Here is a 19,905-nt window from a genome sequence, read left to right as displayed (position 1 = left end):
TTACATTGCTCTGGCCTATTTCGTGGCTGGAAGTGAACTGGTTCTTTGGCCATGTGCAAGACCTCTGAGTTTGTTCTCCAAATCCACAGCCAGAACCACTGATGCGCTGTGTCTCAGGAACACTGTTATAGCACTTAAATCTGCAGAGCCTTCATAGTTTCTGGTTTTATTATTAAGAACTGATGCAGACTCTCTGCTTAAGTAGGAAAACAGGGACTGGAGCAGTGACGAGATACATCTGTGCTCAGGAGTACTGTAGGACTCCTACTGACATACACTAGGAACTTCTCAACCATGCTGATAACAGACCCTGTAATAACGCTACATTTTCGTGTTCAAATCTCTGGAAATAAAACAAAATTGCCACCCGCTAAGTATACTGTATTTGCCGTCTGGGTTTGTGCATCGTGGACCAAAAGCGTGCTCGTAAACAACCTCCAAAAACCTCTCTCCATTGATTAGGCCCCAGGCTGAACTACTTTTCACTCTGGTGTCAGATGGTATTTTTGGTACATGGGGTGGATGAGTGACACAGACAAATCTATACAGGGACACCCAGTCCAGCATACAATAAAGTCTCCAATGAGTCTACAATGTCTCTACAATGAGTCTACAATGACTTTACATTTAGTCTACAATTAGTCTACAATGAGTCTACAATGTCTCTACAATGAGTCTACAATGACATTACATTTAGTCTACAATTAGTCTACAATTAGTCTACAATGTGTCTACAATTAAATCAGCAATACTTGGATGTCTTCTCTAATGCTTGGGTTAATTATTTAATTACATTTTAGAGATTCCTCAGAAAATATATTTTCCATGTTATATGGTGGATCTAGGAAAGTATATCTACAACTACAATATTCATATACAGAATTATCCATTGGTTACAAGAGTCGCTACTTAATACAAGTTTGCTCCTACGAAAATTCTGTTAAGTTATCGTACAGTATAATGGAGGGTTTATGTGACTTATCAGTTTTCATAGAGGTATTATGAAGACACCAAAACACTATCGATCATGTTCTGGCACGACAATGAATTACAATTATGACAGAATAATGTGATCATACTGGATCCAATACAAGCAAAATCCAATGCTTACTATCTCACTTAAATAATTTAAATGAGAAATAATCATTATTCTTTTTCATGGGGTTACCATAATGACTCACGGAAATGCATATGAAAAGTATTTACTTTCCATAAGGTAACAGTAAACTATATCAAGAATACAAATCTGTGGTGGATTCCTTTCCCTTCACACTCCTCCGGATAAGTCTTCTAAAGTCACAACTAGAACAATTTGAACCGTATATTGTAGCACTTGTGTTTTAGGGGCCTTTTTTTTCACAGATTTTGGCTATTGGATAAAAGGCCTGTTTGAGCAAACACCACACCTCGCGCACACCACTGGTGCATGGGTGCAAAAACAGAACCACAAAACTAATACTGACACTCTTTTTAGATTCACAGGGAAACTCAGCACCCTCCTCTTTGCAGGTAGCACAGACGTCAGACAACTCCTCGAAATACAAGATTTTATTTTACAAGCTTTGATGTACGTTCACTCTGTGATAGTGCATCCAATGACAAGTGCTGGAAAGAGAGGTGCTTATCAATCGAACACAAACAAATGAGGAGTTTTATATCCTATGCACTAATTAAACGCCAGGGAGCAAAGGATCAAGGCTTGGTCAATTAAATACTCTGTGGAAAACTCAACCTTGTGACCATGGCAACATGGTGCAGCAGAGACATTACTGGTCAGATACGTATCATGCTCATGCTAATCAGAAATTCTGATCACCCATCCCACCCACCATCACTACCGCGACTAGAAAAGCATTTGAATTCCTCTCCAGCTATGTAACAAACATTGGGCCGAGCAACGATCAGTTCCATTGAACAATAGAAGAAAAAGCACAATGAACGTTGGGGGTCCTAATTTGTTCTCTCCGCCCACACACCGAAATGTCATGTTAAGAAATAAAACTTGCATAATTAACAACCAACATGTCAGAATTAGAATTAACGCCAGTTTTGGTGTTGTCCACTAGAAAACAGCTGGTTGGTGTCATTAAAGCACATGATCACTCAACCTTTTGACAAATGCTTATTGTACAGGCTGTTTTCACATGCTAGTAATTGACATTGATTGGTGCACATGGCCTCTATTTCCATGGGTTATAGCACTTTATTACACCAATGAGGGACCTCTATTTAAAGCTTCCCAGACTGGCATTTACTACCATGTATAACCTTTGCAATAAGATTAGGCCGATACAGAGTCTGTAGCTGGAGAACTGCAAGAAGCCCCCGTCCATAAAGTGGACCCATTATGCTCCGCTCTCTAGGTGCTCTAATGTTTTAATTCATTTTTTCCACACAGATGAGCCAAATCAATTGGAAAGTGACCATCTGGTAGAATATGAGTGTCACTGAAGCAGAGGTAATGAACAAAATGTCTTCCTATTTCACACAAACGAGGAGTCATTAGGACCTTCATCAGCCATGTAGAGACCTTATCCCATGTCGTCCCATGAAATTAGAAATTACCACGATCAAACCAAAACGGCACAAACATACTACAGATATTAACAACATGTAGATTATACACAGCGTCTGAATCTGTTGTACGTTTAATCAGGGAAACAAACTTAATCAGGGAAATAAACTTTCTCAGTTATATCAAAGTATTCCACTATTTCATAGCGCTGATTATGCAGCATTAATGACAGAGGAACTATTCTGCTTTTCATCAGGACTCTCTTGCCTCCAGGAAATGGTTTTCATATTAAAATGACCCTTTGTAACTTGAGTTAAACATGCTTCCAGAGTTAGACCAGGGGCAAAGCAGAGGCTGATCAAAAGGCCTATTCAGCCACTCACGCTGCCATCATTGTGGCCAGAGCACAAAAGAGGCCTCTAGATTATTTTTGATGTGAAACCAGATAATTCTTCTGTCGAGAGCCCAATAAGAAATGTGACAGGGACGCTCCTGATGCTTGTCGTCCACCCTTTGATTCTCCTCGCTGTTCTGATGAGAGCTAAACAGCTGCTTGTAAATGAGCTAGCATTTCTGCTCGGCCCGCCATTATTCTGCACTCCTGAGCTGACAAGGTCGCTTGCTGGGGGGATTTGGGGTGAAAGAAAAGTGTGGCCTATGGCATTAGCTTGGAGCCACAGGAAACGCAGCTTGAGTCTAGCTGCCACCCCCTCCTCTCTATGGCACAAGCAAAGGAAGTCTGTGAAGGAAAGGAGACCTTTAAGTCAGGACTCTTCCAACAGTGCTGATTCTATAATCCAGAGATATCCTTTACAACAGCATGTATTCTTAAGAAGTCAGGTCCACACAGAGGAGGAGAAGAAAGAAAATATTGCATATATGCTCCAAACAGCAGGCTATGAGCTAGACTGCTGACTTTGTGTGGCCTTTCTGAAAAAGAATCACACTACTGGTTTGACAGATATTGTTCTTTTCAGTTCCTAAACATTAACTTGAACTAAAAACTATGTTTCTATTTTTTTCCACTCCGTCTGTTGAAAGCTGATGTCATTCATTGGTATTGGCTAACAGCAGACAACAGTCAGTTATGTCGAGGGTTTTTCAGTGCATAACATCTGTAGATTATTAAACTCTTTGACAACTGATGTTGAAATTATGACTTATGTGCCACAGATTTGCTCATGTTTATATCGGAGATGATCAGTGTAGCCAAAGCTATTCTTTAGGGGGGAAAAAAACATTGATTTTCCCATTCTTATTTCATCCATCCAACAGCATGATGCACAATGCCAACATAAATTTAGAAGAAAGCAATGGAGGTCTTGCCTAAAAAACGAATTTAAAGAAAAATTTGTAGCGTCAAAATATGTGGAATACTAGTTAATTTTAATGTGCCCTTTGAAACGTACTTTCACACAGAGAGAGAGGGAAACAGGAATAGTGAAAGATATCGGGAGGAGAAAAAGAGGCGAAGAGCAGCAGGAGAACGAGCATTTCAACCTCATTTGTATTCTCCACCATCCAATTCACTCCAGTTCATTTACATCTCCGCTACTTCCATAGCAACAGCAGGGGGGCTATCAGGAGCATCTTTGATATAGGTGCATGACTCAGAAAAAGATTTTGTCATTTCTCTCTGAATAGACGCCATGAAAAAAGACCACGATTTTTCCCCCTTTTGGGTGTTAAAGTGGGCTTCTTTCAGCAGGAAAGTACCCGATCATAAACTCTGTTTGCATTAACTCTATTCCTCATCCTCAACCAGCACATGTAGACACAGAAGCCTGTACAGGAAATGTCATCACTGCACAGAAAAGAAATGTGATCCTGTAGCTTCGAACTTAATGATTTTACTGCGTAAAAAAAACAAAAAAGATGGACAACAGCAAAGACAGCAAAAGCAAAGCTGTCTAATCTGAAAGAATTTGAATAAATACAAGGCATCAAGTGTTGACGCCAGACAAAATGATAATGCACTGCACCAGCAGGAAAACACAGCCTCATCAAATTCCATGTACACTTGTATGTAAATCAACCTTAAAGGCCTAATTAAGCTCTATGGGGCTCATCAAGGTCATAAATCCCCTTTTTTTCATAATGCATTATTGACTTCACATCATCTGCACATGTCGGCTGACTGCTCTCGCACAAGCACACAATGTCATCTCACTGTCTAATATCGGATAGCCCTGGGGCCAGGCGGCGTGTGTGTGTGCGAGTGTGTGTGTGTGTGTGTGTGAGAGAGAAAGGGGAGTGCTTTTTTTAGGTCACACAAAAACCAAGGACATCTTCTAGTGATGAAATGGCTGAGATGACCATCAAACAGTACATGTTGTCCTTAACAAATGACCACAGGTAGATTTAAGCCTTAAATTACAATACATTCTAAGATGAGCAAGGATCGGTCGAGGCTTTCTGCCAATTTCATTGTGAAAGTGTGAAGGTAAATTTCGTTAAATTAAACAGAATCTGGAATCGTACAGTTTAAAGTGTGCAAATTGAAATTAAGCTGACTACTGCTTCGTCCCTGCGTAGAGTCACAGTGTCTTTTAGCGGCAGCCAGCTCTTTGGACCTCATTACTCAGTTATCAGTGCTAACATTTCAGAAGACATCAAATGATACAGAGTTTAACCGTGATAAGGATCTAAGTCATTTTCTTAAAAATACCATATAAAATGAATGTGCTATGTGTTGGTCAACTTTTCCTCTGGTCTATATTATTTCCACGGTTTCCATTACAAATTATGAAAAAAAAAATGTACTCTGACACATTGGGTAGCCCAGACTTCCTTCTCTGCTCCAATGAAGCGCTTGATGCTCCTCGATTCAATAAGGAAGCATTTCCCAACGGGTCACCAGTGGCAGTACACACAAATGAGATGGGTCCATCTGCTTGGTTTGCATTCCCAAAGTGTACTTGCTCAAACAGACCCCAGCAGAGGTTCCTCTTTCCGAGACTCATGTGTATGCATTTGTGCCACATTATTCAGCTCGTGCTCAAACTGACCCCCACCTGGCATTTAAATTCCCTGACCAACCTCGCAGTCGTGCCCTGATGATACGACTGCTGCTCGAAATGAATTCTTTATGCAGCTCTTTTTCAGACTAGATTGCCGTCTTGCTAGCTTCTAAGTTCGGTGGATTGTTATGTGACCCAACGCTACTTTACTCAGATACACGAGCCTCCTCAGCTTTTGTCTCCTCACTGGACTCACTCATGGTTATGCTCATATTCTGCACAACTATGGAGCATTTAACTGACAAATGCCACACAAAAACTAGTATTTATTTGTATTTCATTTTACAATATATATATATATATATATATATATATATATATATATATATATATATATAATAATATTTTTTTTATTTGATCAAGGTACTATCATCCTTAGATTTCCTGCTGTTCAAGGATTCCATCTCATAATACTTGGAGAGAAAGCAGGCCAAGCGACAATTGAATTTTACTCTTGTTTCAATTCATCAAGGATTTTTTTTTTTTTGCCTGCTATTCATTATAATCTAGAGGCTGAATATTATCTTGGTGACCTTCCATCTCCCCTTCAGTGAACTGATTGTTATAACATTCAAAAGAAGGTTCCCCACAACATGTCTTTATAAGAAACTTTCAGATTTGGATCAACCTCTTTCAATCACTTCCATAGACTAAGCCTGCTTCACTCCTCCATCTGTTTCCAGCCCTCACATGTCACAGCATGAGCACTTTGAAGGACTCATTTAAGGAGTTATCAGATGTTTCGCGTGCTTATCGGCCTTAATTATTAGTCGTTAGCTATTTAAAATTCATTTGGGGACTTTGTGTGTGGGTGTGGGTGTGGGTGTGGGTTGAGGGTGAGGGTGTGTGTGTGTGTGTGTGTGCGTGTATGCATGTGTGCATGTGTGCATGTGTGCGTGTGTGCGTGTGTGCGTGTGTGTATGTGTGTGAGTGTGAGATGGAGATTAGGGCACAAGAGCAACTATTAAGCAAGAGGCAATGCTCCAGTTGGGCTGAGTCAGTGTTATAGGACGCCTTAATATAGTAAGAGGGTTTGATTAAAAATTACTTGTAATGTCTCAACAGTTGAAATCCATCTGACTATTGGTCATGCAGGCTTTGGACAATCGTCACGGCAAAGAAAAGCCTACCAAAACTTTGAACAACAGGAGAAGACCCTGAATGTATCAGTGAAACTCTGGAAGTTAACAAGCTTCATGAATGGGCACTCAGAGTTCCTTCAAAAGGCCCTGGTTCTAAATCCTTTATATTTATGGGCGTAGTTTCACCGCCCCTCGTTTACAGGAGCCTCTTTAGGATTTATAGCTGCTCTAAATCAGGACAGAAAGCAGGAGGACAAAGAGGATTCCACTAAGGGCAAGCAGGCATATCTAGAATCTGACTCTCAAGCATGAACTGTAAAATCTGTGAAATCTTAAGCCGTTGAAAATATGATGTTCCCTTAACAGAATCTGTCATTACCAGTTCCACAATCAGTTTTCATAGCATGGCATCCAAACCGATCTTTCCTGTGCTTCAGTGAACATGCCTTTCAACAGAATACACACAATGAAAACATGATTACATACCCCGTGAACACTTGTAGATTGTTGTTGTTTACATTGAGTATTTCAGCTGATATGGAATGGAAAACTCACAGGCATCAGTCAATGGTTTCATTAATATCGGTACACAAAAGACCACTTCAATGAACTCATCCCTCGGTGCTCTTGTTGCTTAAATCAGAGGGGACACAATTGTTAACATTGATAACAACATGTAAATCACAGTATGACACAGCAGGCACAGTGACAGTAAATTGATAGCAGTTGGCATCAGTCTCCAATCTATAGAAAAAGGTAAAGCCTATTTAGGTTACTAGTTAATATTGCAAGGCTGCACTCCATGTGACCTGAATGCTGCAGTCTAATCACCTTAGAATTCCACGGTATTACAGTAGCAAACAGGAAACCAGGCTTCATTTGCCCTTTGACCAGCTGAGCTGACTCATTAGTCTGGCGCGAGGTGTACTTGCTAGTTCCATCTACAGTGGTTAATCAAAAACATTCCCCTCATCTTCCCTTTCCAGACTTCACAAGCAGTCCTTGCGTGAGGTCTGTCTGCAGTCCTTGATGTCCTATACACAGGCTCTATCAACATAAAAAACATTACAGAACCTAAGAGCCTGTTGTAGTGTTTCCCATTAATCACTTAGACTGTGGCGGCCCACCAAAGTCTATTTTGTTCCGCACGCTTTTGGGCTGGCCGGATGGCTCTCTTTGGGCGCATCTACTCGAAAGCGGTGCGCAGTGAGCAGTGAGCGGCTGTTGTTTGGCTCGGAAAGTGAAATCAAGTGCTCTGTGCGCCCCTGACTCTCTACGGGGCGTGAGGGAGCGCCCTGTTCCCGGGCCCGGACAGACACAATGGACCCCCTCTAGACACAATGTTTTGTGAGTGTGACTTCTTTTCATATTTACACAACCAATGTTTTAATGATTGGATGATGATGAAGTAAAAAGTCCTGCAATAAAAAATGTCACTTAAGTAAAAGTACAAAAGTATTAAAGTACCAAGAATAAAAGTATACTCAATATGCAGAATGGCCCATTTCAAATGATGGGCATATAACATTGTACTATAATTATTAATGCATTATTGTTGCAGCTCGTAAAAGGTGGAGCTAATTCTAACTACGTTGCATATGTATTTATTAGGCCATATACTAATAATAAATAGCTCACAATTTATTAGTTGATTTATATTTTGCATAACTAATAAATAATACTGACAAATAAATGTAGTGAAGTTAAAAGTACTATATTTCCATCTGAAGTCTCTGTAGAAAAATTCCATGCATCCACCCCTATTCAGAGTTGCGGGGGTGCTGGAGCCGATCCCAGCTGGCATTGGGCGAAGGGTTCACCCTGGACCTGCCACATACAGACAGACAACCATTCACGCTCACGTTCACACCTACAGGAAATTTAGAGTTGTTGATTTAACTTAAGCTGCATGTCTTTACACTGTGGGAGAGAGAGAACCCACACTGCCACAGGAGAACATGCAAACGCCACAGAATTGTACATAAGTACAGTACTTGAGTTGCCAAAATGCACTTAGTTCCATTCTACCACTTCGAGAACAAGATAACAGATTCCTTTGTAAGAGCGCAACGTTCTTCATAGACTTAGCCTCCTAATTTGCTCTCAAAGTTCACCAGATTGATGCCTTAAACTTTAAAATGTAACACAATCTTTTGCTGGGGAGCATGCCCCATGAGCTCCCTCGTGGGTCTGCAGTCCACCCACCACAGTCTCACAAAATCCTGTGTTGTGATACGGGTATTTTCTCCATACGCATTCCCTTTTGAGCTAAAGACACTGTTTTCATTCTGCCACAACGAGTAACAAAAAAAGAACACAGGAGTCAACAAAAACTTTCAAACTAGAGGCATATCTCTGACAAATTGAAACCTGCTTATACAGAAATGCCCACATACTGGTAGTCATATCTGCCACGGCCCGATCAGAGACAACCAACAAAAGCACAACACAATAAATGTGCCATGAATAATAGGTCTTTGGTTATAGACCACTGCACTGGAGATTGATAAGTCATATTTGTATTTTCTGGATTTGGGATTCAGAGAGGAGACTCAATGGGTTATCAGAACATATTTTGTAGATTGTTTGGGATATACTTGTTAGGGGCCCACATATTTATACCTGAGCAAGAACAAAGTGAGACAAAGCATGACGGTAAAGCACGAGGCAGATAGGGACATGTGGGTATATGACTAATCTAGGGTGCCCAAGATCCCACCCACCGAGGGCCTTGTGAGACCCGTGTGAATGCCCATTATCCACAAAGATCACCAACCAGAATGGTGAGAGAAGGTAGGTTTCACACTAAGTCTGAGGCTCTGTCACGCTGAACTACTCTCCTAGACAAGTCTGAAACCCAATTAAGGACCATGTTAGAGGTTGAGCACAATGTCGAGCAACACAGTGCTGTTTGTGTGACAAGTCTGCAAGACTCATGACTTAATTAAACAAATGGCCACATCCTCGCAAAAGAAAAACACATACAGTTCAGGAACCTTGAAATAAGTGAGAAGTTAAGAGATAAATAGCCTCATAAAATACCCTTTACAGTGTCCGTGCTATAACTAACACGTGGAGAAGAGCACTCGGGAGTTGAAACAAGGCACTGTGTCTACTATCTGAACTGCTGCATCAGTGTCACGGCTGAGATCCCACCATGAGTTATGGACGGCGACAGCCCACAACAAACTAATGATGCTTTCCAAGGTTATCTTTGCATAAATAACCATTAAGAAGAATGCTGATGCAGCAGCCCTAACCCACAGACACCTAGAATAGGTCACTAGGAGGGAGTTAAAATATGTTGGCAAGGGCAATGAGTTAATAATCATGAGCTACATAAATTCTGGGTTAGTGGAACATCTTTTAACTGCCTCGGTGCCAGGTGAGGGGGGGGGGAGACACTTTGTTTGGGTAGGAGGGAGGAGTGTGGCATAATGTCAAGAGCTCCGCAATGGTCTTGCATGACAAACACCAACATGGAGCCACCAGTAACAAAGCCCTAATCCTGAAAATCCCTCCTTCCTTTGCTGAAAATCCTAATGAGGATTTGAAGTGCTCGGCAGGGAGGAGACCCGGGGGCTGTGGTTACACCTGGCCACTGCTTGCTCTCCCAGTCATTGTCTCCTTATCTCCTTAATGGCCAAGCATGGCTGGCGATGAAAGAGACATGACAGCATGGTGGGCCTTCGTACACAGGCCCCACGCCTGCCTGGCTCCACGGGAAGCCAGATTCCACAGTCTGCCGCAAACAACCAGGATGACATCAAGCGGGAGGTGGAAAGACAAAACCGACAGAAGTTGTTGAGTAAAGCACACGAGACAAAGGAAAGATTCACCCTTTAGCCTAAACTGTTTTAGTGCCGTCTCCAATAAAATCTTAACAGGCAAATAAGTGTTTCATAAAGTAATTAACTAAGAAATGATTGTTTCTTCTAACAAATTAGCTATGGGCCAGCCTTTTCAAAGCACCTTTAATACCAAGTTAAATGGCCAGGGATCAGGAGTGTGCCGCCGCAGCGGGGTACTATTCTTTTCCACGGACACAACTCTGGCACAAATTAGTCCTTCAAAGAACAGGCCTACAGCCCACGGTTCTGCACATTGACACTTGACAGTATTTGGATTTTTTTCCTTTTTCTCTCAAGATAACATGCACCTAGTGGAAAGAGTGAATAGCAGATTATTGGTATGCACAGATATATTATGTTTGCCCCTGAATAATAGGCTTATGATCTTTGGATGTTTACCTGATTGGATTTAGATGTTAGATACTAATCTGCATCCCATGACCACTATCGGCCTGCCCTAATACTGTTAAGTATGGAATGAGTGCTCCTGTTCTCAGAGCGGAACAAAAATTAAGGAATTGTCATTTTCAGGACTTTCTATAAATATGCTTTCATGGTTACAAGACAAGGCTAGTAGGAGCAAATAGGTGGTGCCACAGCACTGGGAGGTGCTGGATCCTGTTCTTGTGAGTTCGGACTCACAATAAGCCCTGGGCTTTTACTTCCAGTAATTACATTTCAGAACACCTTGATTGTCTATTTCACTCCATTCACTTTGAGATGAAGGCTTTTCGTCTCTTCTCTTTTCCTTTCACATGGTACAATAAGAGGACTTTTAAAGGTGCCCTTCCCTGTTGCCCTTGAGAAATATCAAGCACTTCAAACATGTCAAGCTTTGAGGAGAAACAATAGTGTGGTTTCAGGACATGGAGGGAACCGAAATTCTGTCAGACTTGTTGAAACAAGTTCTTCCTCTGAAAAGCAGCTTTTATATCACGACCAACTCTGAATGTGCCCATAACCTCAGTCCCCGCGGCCACGGAACGACAACATGGAATAGAGAAAACAATTAGTGTTGTGCTTGAATGGATCACGGTCGTTTACTTATTGTAAAGTGTGCATACTGTAACACCAGCGCTGCCAAATGATAAAGACGCTCGTCGCATTTCTTTGATCAGTGATCATTTCAAAACCGTGATCTTGATCACAGGAAGGTGGAGTGCATCAACACCGGTGTAACAACAGACACATTTTCTCCTGGTAAATTCTTGGCACTCAGTCTAGCATGTTGCCCTCCCAGCTCTCGACACAGAATCCTTGCTCTCTAATTCTGTCTCACTGTAATTCTAACAATCTTCTGGAGAGCCTTTGAAGAGAGCGTGTGGCTGAGCTAGGTGTGAATTGTTATTCTGTTGCTGATACAGACAAATCCCTTCAACCCCACCGGACTTGACTAAATTATTTCGGAAGACATGGGAGCCAATTTAACCATGGGTTGGCGGTGAAAATCATCTCGTTTTTTACATTTTGCAAAAAAACATTATTACTTCATAAATTACACCTTCATCTCATTTTTTTGGTGGGTTGCTATGGTGACATCCGCAGAGGACACCGGTAGGACAAAAGGAAATAAACCTGCAGCTTCAAAGAAGATCACTCTGAATGCCTGAGGGCAAACATGTATTGATGCAAAACAATATCAAAGCAGGTCAGAGTAAAGCATTCTGATTAAAGTGATAGACATAGATATCTTGTACCTCCTCACCTATCTCTCATCTACCATAAAGTGCTAACCTGGGTTGACAATTCCCCAATAAAGGAATGTTGTGTAATGAAATGTAAAGGGGCAATTGAGCAATTCAGTAGTTCACTACCATACATTTGAGAACCTGCGATATTTAAAAAAAGGTTCAAATCAATGCAGTAAAAGCCAATGCACCTTTAGTCCCTAGTAAAATACAATAGAAACCCTAATCCCTAATCCAACTCATTAATATATTTTGTTGGACCCTCCCTGCTTGTTAAATACCCCTTTTCCTGTCACTCAAACTCCACAACCCTAGTCTGTGATGCAGACTTAACTTTCTCAAAAATAAATTGCCAAGAAAAGAGTCTCAGGAAAAGAAAACCTTTCAAGTCCAAGCCGGGATAACCCCTGACGGCATTATCAGACTGTGAAAATATCCCTCTAGGAGGAGCAGACCACATGATGCAACGGTTTTAACAGGCTGGGTCGTGCTCCACGAGACGACTAAACTGAACTTGATGGGTAAAATCTGTGCCTCTGAATTTACACTTGATGACCCTTTAAAACTGGGAACATACCGGTATTTGAATTGTATGTAATAACCAAAGCCCAGATGACATTGAGTCTCATATCATAATGTCAATGCCGATCTTGATATTGATTACAGTACCTATGTCACAACAAGGCCCTCATGGGTTTTTGTAACATTACAGACATACTGCAACAGCGTTGGCTCAAAATTATGAACAATCACAGTACCTGTATTTGAACAAATAATGACTATAGTTTTAGCCGTTGTACCATGACTGTAAATAATACTGCCATAAAGAGAAGCTGCTCACAAGAGGGACGGAAAAAACAAACATATGATATCTCCAGTAAGGCATGGCTAATTCTATATCCATATCATTCGGTTCAAAAGCTATGGGTCCCCAGGGCTCCTTTGATATGTATAACACTATGCCACATATACTGTTTATGTATATATATATATATAGCATAATTAAAATGGTACGCCAAATCAATTTTAGAAAGTAATGTGACTAGGTTGCTAGGGTTGTGGATACATGCAAATAAAATAAGGAAAATGGGAGATGAAAGGCATGGGATGACAGGAAGTCAGAGCAAATACAGATCACAGTCGTGTGTAGATATGGAACTGATGCAGTAATATGGAGGATGGGACATGTATTGTACAGAGGGAGAACAGAGAGGAACACAATCACCAACAGTTATAGTTTCAATCTTGGCTGTGCATATCCCTTCCTTCAAATACTAAAAACGAGGGGGAAACAAAACCAAACGTGACTATTTAGAGCCTTGCACTAACCCATTTAATTAAATTGTAAAAAAAATGCATTAAAAAGATATTAGGGGTAGATGCAGTTTAATGGAGCATGTTTACTTGGGGATATTGTTTGTAATGAAGTGTTTCTGGACTGATCTCTATGGGCAGACGGGAATTAACAAGAAGAAGAAAGGGGAATGACAAATGTCAATAAAAGGGTTTATTCCGTTGTCACGTTTACTCATTATTTCCTTCTCATTTGGAATACGCCTTTTCTCATGCACCACCTACACCTGTACTCTGTGTTGTGAAAAGGAAGTTTAATCTAATCTACAGTCACCGCTTACTTTCTCTGTTTGCCTGGGGAGTGTCACCTCTGGATCACATGTCAGCAAGGAGTCTCATAAAATGTACAAATGCCACATTTCTACTGCATGGTATGATCAAGGCTGGACTCAACTGGACTCAGTTGGAACCGGTTCTTTTTGGGGTTTTCATTGAGCAAAGATTGTGGATACTACCTTGTACTTTTTCAGTACCGCCTAGGTTCAAAGCGAGCTGAGCCGATACTAGAATGTCGAGCTACAACACTGCGGACCACAGATTAGTCAGAGAGAGTCGTCACTGGCTCGGCGCAGGACATCATTCACAAACCAAGCTACGGTACATCAACGGTCGCAATTCTTTGATCAATTCATTTCACTCATATTTTAACGGCAGCCAGTAAAGTGATGGCGTACACTACACCGTACAACTGAGAAAGTGCAGACGCTCCTGTTTGGAACAGATTCAGCGAGTGTTGCGTTGAAGGTGGTCTTACAGCAGTGTGTCACACTATTTCTATTATCCATGGTAAAGGACCTGGTACCAAGAATAACCTTATTGCCTCCCATTTGGCAAATGCACCCTGACCAAGCTGTAGGAGTTAGTGGTGTAACGTCAAGATCCCTCACTGGCCTCCCACCTTTCAAACTCTACCAACTGAGTTCTATGAAGGGCTTGCTGAAACCAGAATTGCCGCAAGCGATTTATGCCCCTTAAATAGGTTTACTTCTTTATACCAAGGCCTCGAAATTGCAAACGGTTATCTAGACATACAGGATATGTGAATGCATATGATTATGTACAACCACTTTTATGTGATTTTCTTAATCCACTGAAGCCTATAGAGACCAGCACTTATTCTACAAAAGATCAAATCCAAGCCAGATGATACGTGAGAAACATATGGTGGGACTCACGACGGTGTATTAAGCATCTTGATAAATCAATACCTTCCAAACTTTAATCAATAACCTTACATTGCTCCATGTTTTAAAAATGAGTAAAGCAGGTATAGTGAACAGTTGGCTGGAGCTTCAACAGTTGGCACCAACAAACCCAATCTGCAGTGACGCTTTTGATACATTGCGCTGCAAAGATGGCAGTGTATTCTAAATCTAATCTTCAAACATCTAAAAGTAATGCAGCTCTATTCAAACACTATCATGTACAGGATACAGTTTATGAGATATGGTTTGGATGCATAAATCTCGCAATTACGAGACAGCTGAGTGATTTAATCAAAGCTAAATGCACTGTGATTAAAATACATTCAGGCTTTATATTTCTTGAGGTGTGAAATCTGTGTGCGTCTGCCATGAGACGAAACATCTTAGCGAGGAATCTGCAAATGGATCCAGCTCTGATGCCACTGGGAACAACTGACGCTTTCAAGCAGAAAATCTCAGGCAAATCACAATTTACCAACTAATGAAACCACTCAAGATGATCCCCCATCCGCCTGTGCCCACTGTCCTCAGAGCAGCATTACTTACACAAGCACCGCCTGCACTCAGAGGAGCAGCTTGAGCTTGAGTCACAATTTCCCTGCTCATGCTATATTCCATATTCTATCGCAAAGCACATTTTAGGGCACTACACTGAAACAAAACTCATTCTAAATAAGCTACAAGAACACTGGCACGAGAACATATCAGTATGTTTTTCAGAGAACACACAGACAACGGTTTCATATGTACTTACCCTCTGTGGAGTGCACTTGGGCCAGTGTGATGAGAAACCAGCAGAAGGTTTGTAGCTTCAGCAGGGAGCATGCCATGGCGCCCGGCGTTGATGGTTTGTGGCAGGTTCGTGTGTGACTAAAAAGGTTCTGATTAAAAAAGTCCAAGCCGACTGGTCTCAGAGATGCTCATCATTGATCCTCTCACCTGTGGAGCAAACCAAGAGAGTTGTTCAGTTCAGGGATGAAATTTATTCCACGTGGTGAGCTCTGTCCCTGTGTGATTTCACAGAGGAATTCACCCTGTCACACTCTTGCCACAAGGCACTTGATGCTGCATTTATATTCCGCTGTAGAAATGTGACAAACCTTAAGCTGTGAAATGCTACGAACCCACGGAAAGTAAGCCACTAAAATAAGCCCATAAGGTCAATAATCCCGAGAAGGGAAATCCCTTAATGGCTGCTGAATGCTAACCTATTCACAGGCAGAGAGAGGCGGGACCAGCGCAGTCATCAAACAGATAAGACCCGCCCGATCCATCTCCTCGTGATGCTACCCTCATCAAGGCTGTGTCAAATTATAGTTGCTGTACATTGCAGCAAAAGAGTATATTTATAGCTATTGTAGCATTTCTAAATCGTTCAATAAAGTACGATTTGTATTTTCCCACAACACAAATGAACATATCAGTAAGAATTTAAAAGTGATGTTCACCATGTGCTGAGACTTCTCATTTCCGCAATGCACTGTGGAACAAAAGCAATTTAAAATCAGCCCTGCAGTAACAATTCTTCTCCAGAAGAGCTGCGTCAGGAACTGACCAACTGTAAATTGACACGGAATCATAACAAAGGAAATGTTAAATTAACTAACAGTAACATTAAATGCTAAAAATAGCCATGGTAATTGCTTGGTGAACATTAGCCAAAAAGCTTTTCATCCCGCTCCAGTCATATCGGTTTGCATTAGCTTGGTCCTTGTCTGAGTAATACATGGAAAAAACTATTTTATAATAGAGGTGGGTGTATACGTTGTCTTGTGTGGTCAAATGCTGTTATTTTTAGAACGTCTACATGGCTAACTAAACATCCCCTTGTATAATGAGTTGCATTATAGTGCTTTTTAAGTAGAATTTCCTACTAATTGCATTTTCCTTCCACTTCAGCTGAGGTTCAAATGTAGCAGCACTTCTATTTGAGTTATGTTCAGCGACTCTTTCCACCCCCGCGCCCCTGCCAAACAAACAAATAAAGAAACACTACCGAGCAAATGGTCATTTCTCTCTGTTGTGACTGACCACAAACCACCTTATCTCTCCTTCCCTCACACCCCCCTCCCCCTCCCTTACATCTCCACAAACCAGAATTCCTCTCTCTCTCCCCAGCTCATCCATACCTGCCCCTCTAAGGCTAGTTTGTTTGAATGTTTGTTTTTGCTCTCTTTCGCTACAAAAGCAAATGGCCTCCTCCCTGCCATGGATAGTGCTGGAGCTGTGCAGGGTGAAACCTAAAGCCTACCTGCGTGCCCAGGCATGCGTTTCACACTCCTAACGGCTCCCTTTTGTCTGTGTGTTTACACTGCTGGGCTAAGCTCACTCCTCATCACTCCCATGAACCCTTAGGACATTCACCCAGGGATATGGCATCACTCTGGCAACAAGACACATAGGACCCCATTAGAAACGGTTTCTATTTTTTCCCTTTTTCTTTTCAAAAACAACATGCCATTTTATTGTATGTGTACAGCCTCCATTTGTTTGTTAAGATTCGAGGGACAGTGTGTTGTGTTGTCCATCATACTCAAACGAGAGAACTCGAGTGAAAAGACGGTGAGAAATTCTGTTTGTCATGTAGAGTCAGACCCACACAGATCCGCTTCGGATGGCTCCTCCACTCTGGAGAATATCCACGGCCTGAAGAGCCTTTGATCTGTTTTGTCTGAGTTCTCAGACGGCGCAATAATTCCTCACCGAGAAAACATGCGGAGCGCGCACATTAGCCAACAAAGTTGTAATTAAGCCTGCCATAATCAGCTCATCTAGTATGACATTACGTCTCACCTGAGACCTCTAATTTTAGAGCCATTTAAAAGAGGTTAACAAGAGCAGAGTACACGCAGCCACAGCGTATTCAGTTTCTATGGAATAATATGCAGTCTTGGGACTCGACAAATGAAAGATTATCACGGAGACCAAACATAGTGGATTTTATTGGATTCCAACTAAACCCAAAACCTGGTCTTTTAGCTGATCAGTGCATGTGGCACCAATTAAGTTTATTAGGCAAGTGGCTAAAAGTAATCTCCACTCAAGCTCCATACATGTATAACGAGGCCGTAAACAGATTGCGTCCACAATAAAGCTGCACGTCGTGAGCATATACTGTCGGCTGAAGGAGCTTCATCCGGTCAAACACAGTCTTACTCTTTTGTCCAATACTTGATGACACACACACATTTACCTGTGTGTGTCATGTGATAATAAACCCATTCAATTAACATTTTATCATGAACAAAATAGTTTACTGTGAAAACTCTGTTTAAAGTAACAGTTGACTTCAATGTTTTTGGGGTGCACAATTTCCCCGGTAATAAGTTGACAAGTTTTTTTGTATCTAACTTTATATACGAGCCAACACGAAATAGTAATATAATAGGAAAATGGAGAGGCATTGTTGGTGATGATTGTTTTTAACATTTTACAAAGCAGATTCCCAGCAGGCACAACTACCACTTGAGGTGTTAGTTGTGGCAATAAATTAGTTTAGCTGTCACTCAGAAATATTGGTTTTTATTTCCCCACCATCCCTTGTCACTTTTTTTTTTATCAAATATGGTTCCTTTTTGCATCTAGTTCCTTCTGTGGTGCGTGCACAGAATCCAAACACACACACTATGGGATACACCTGCCAAGTGAAAATACAAAGACTGAGGCTATGCGACCTTGACACAACGCTGTGTGACAAACCCAATTCCGATGAATTCAGTAGATTAAGTGTCCTATACCTAAAATCCGTTTAACGGATTACTATTACTATTAACTTAAAAGTCTTCTATTTAATCATATTGCCTCCTCAACCACAAATCTATGCAGTACTTTGCTCCTCAGTTTTGCTAATTAAATACAACGAGCATTACATCTGGAACAGGTTAAAAATGTGCAATTCAGTAAATGTGTGTCTCCTTGTGGGTTTGTGTTTACATATGTAAACTAACTATAATAAATATAAGATAACAGCATTGAATAACTATGATTATTCTTGCTTCCCCGTCATCGTTGCTGCGTGGGAAAGAGGCTCAACAGACCTCCTGTGTCAGAACAAAATGCCTTTACACAGCTTTGCCTCCAAGGCAGCCGAGACCCCCTGCCACGAAAACAAATGCAGAATGTAGATCCCAGTACACGGGGATGCGTGGACTGTAAATCGATGATAACAGTTATATACTTTAATATATTTTGTACCACGCTGTGAGTGTTTAACATGTTGAGACACCAAAGGCGCAGACCGAGGGGAGACTGACGTTCTCATTAAACGTGCTGAGGTCTTCCCTCTCAGCTGGGGGTTTCTTTTCCCTCCCCGCCTTGAAACAGAAACTGCCGGCGATCCTACCCTGGCTGTTTTCTTTAATAGCCCTCGACTTGGGTGTGATCTCAGAACAGGTTTTTTGCGTCTGCAAGAACGAGTTATTGCACTGGGGTTTGGATTATTTTGGGGTTGGGGGGTGCGGTGGAGGGTGGGGGTGGGATGGTCTTATGTAGAAGAGCATCGTGATCAACACTGCCGCTTCCACTGCGCCGGACACACAAAGGCTGCAATTTTCTGTGATTGTTAAGGAAAGATTGCTGAAATGTCAACAAGCATCTCACTGTTTTGGCTAAATATGAAGTCAATGCAGACATGTGTTTCAGTACTCTGAGAAAAGTAGAAGCCACAGGAGCGTAGGCCCAGAGGCTTTCAACATATGTGTGCTTCATACATTCCCAACGCAACAGAATGCTTTATAATAAACAACTGAGGGACAAAAATGTGAGTTGAAGGATCCAAGTTGGCCTCCTTAAGAAATGAATTAATAAAACGGCCAAAATAACTGGAAGGAAGGGGGTTATTAGTATGGAGGGGAGGGGGGCTGATTGAAAAGGACAGTTTGAAATTTGAATGCAGCGGGGGTCTGAAAACAAGAGGCAGATGTCAAAGAATGCCGGGATTCTTAGACAAAGCTCCTGGTTGTCCCTCTCGAGCTGTTAGAGGGCCACAGGAGAATAGAAGAAGAGTTGGGCCATTCTATAAAACGAGGTCTGGGAGAATGGAGGGGGGGACCAAGAATAAAGAACCTGAGTGGGGGAGGGGGCAGGGGGGTCTAGTTACAATGAAAGATTGACAGCTTGCAAGTCTTGCTTGACCCTTGAATTAGCCCCTGAGCTTTCAACAAACCTCAAGAAAGAGTTGGGATGTTAATTG

General features: G+C 41.6%; 1 protein-coding gene across 1 annotated transcript in view; it reads right to left on the bottom strand.

The window, feature by feature from the left end:
• Positions 1-19,905, bottom strand: part of adgrl2a (adhesion G protein-coupled receptor L2a) — an 89,318-nt gene that overhangs the window by 53,753 nt on the left and 15,660 nt on the right. The window contains exon 2 of the mRNA XM_034531389.1: positions 15,469-15,653. Within this exon, the coding sequence (XP_034387280.1) occupies positions 15,469-15,544 (76 nt within the window). The 5' untranslated portion in view covers positions 15,545-15,653. The remainder of the gene's footprint in view (positions 1-15,468; positions 15,654-19,905) is intronic.

This window comes from Cyclopterus lumpus, chromosome 4 (genome assembly GCF_009769545.1).
Source record: "Cyclopterus lumpus isolate fCycLum1 chromosome 4, fCycLum1.pri, whole genome shotgun sequence".
NCBI classification, from domain to species: domain Eukaryota; kingdom Metazoa; phylum Chordata; class Actinopteri; order Perciformes; family Cyclopteridae; genus Cyclopterus; species Cyclopterus lumpus.
The sequence above is the reverse complement of the archived record's forward strand: the minus strand, read 5'-3'. Positions and strand labels throughout refer to the sequence as shown.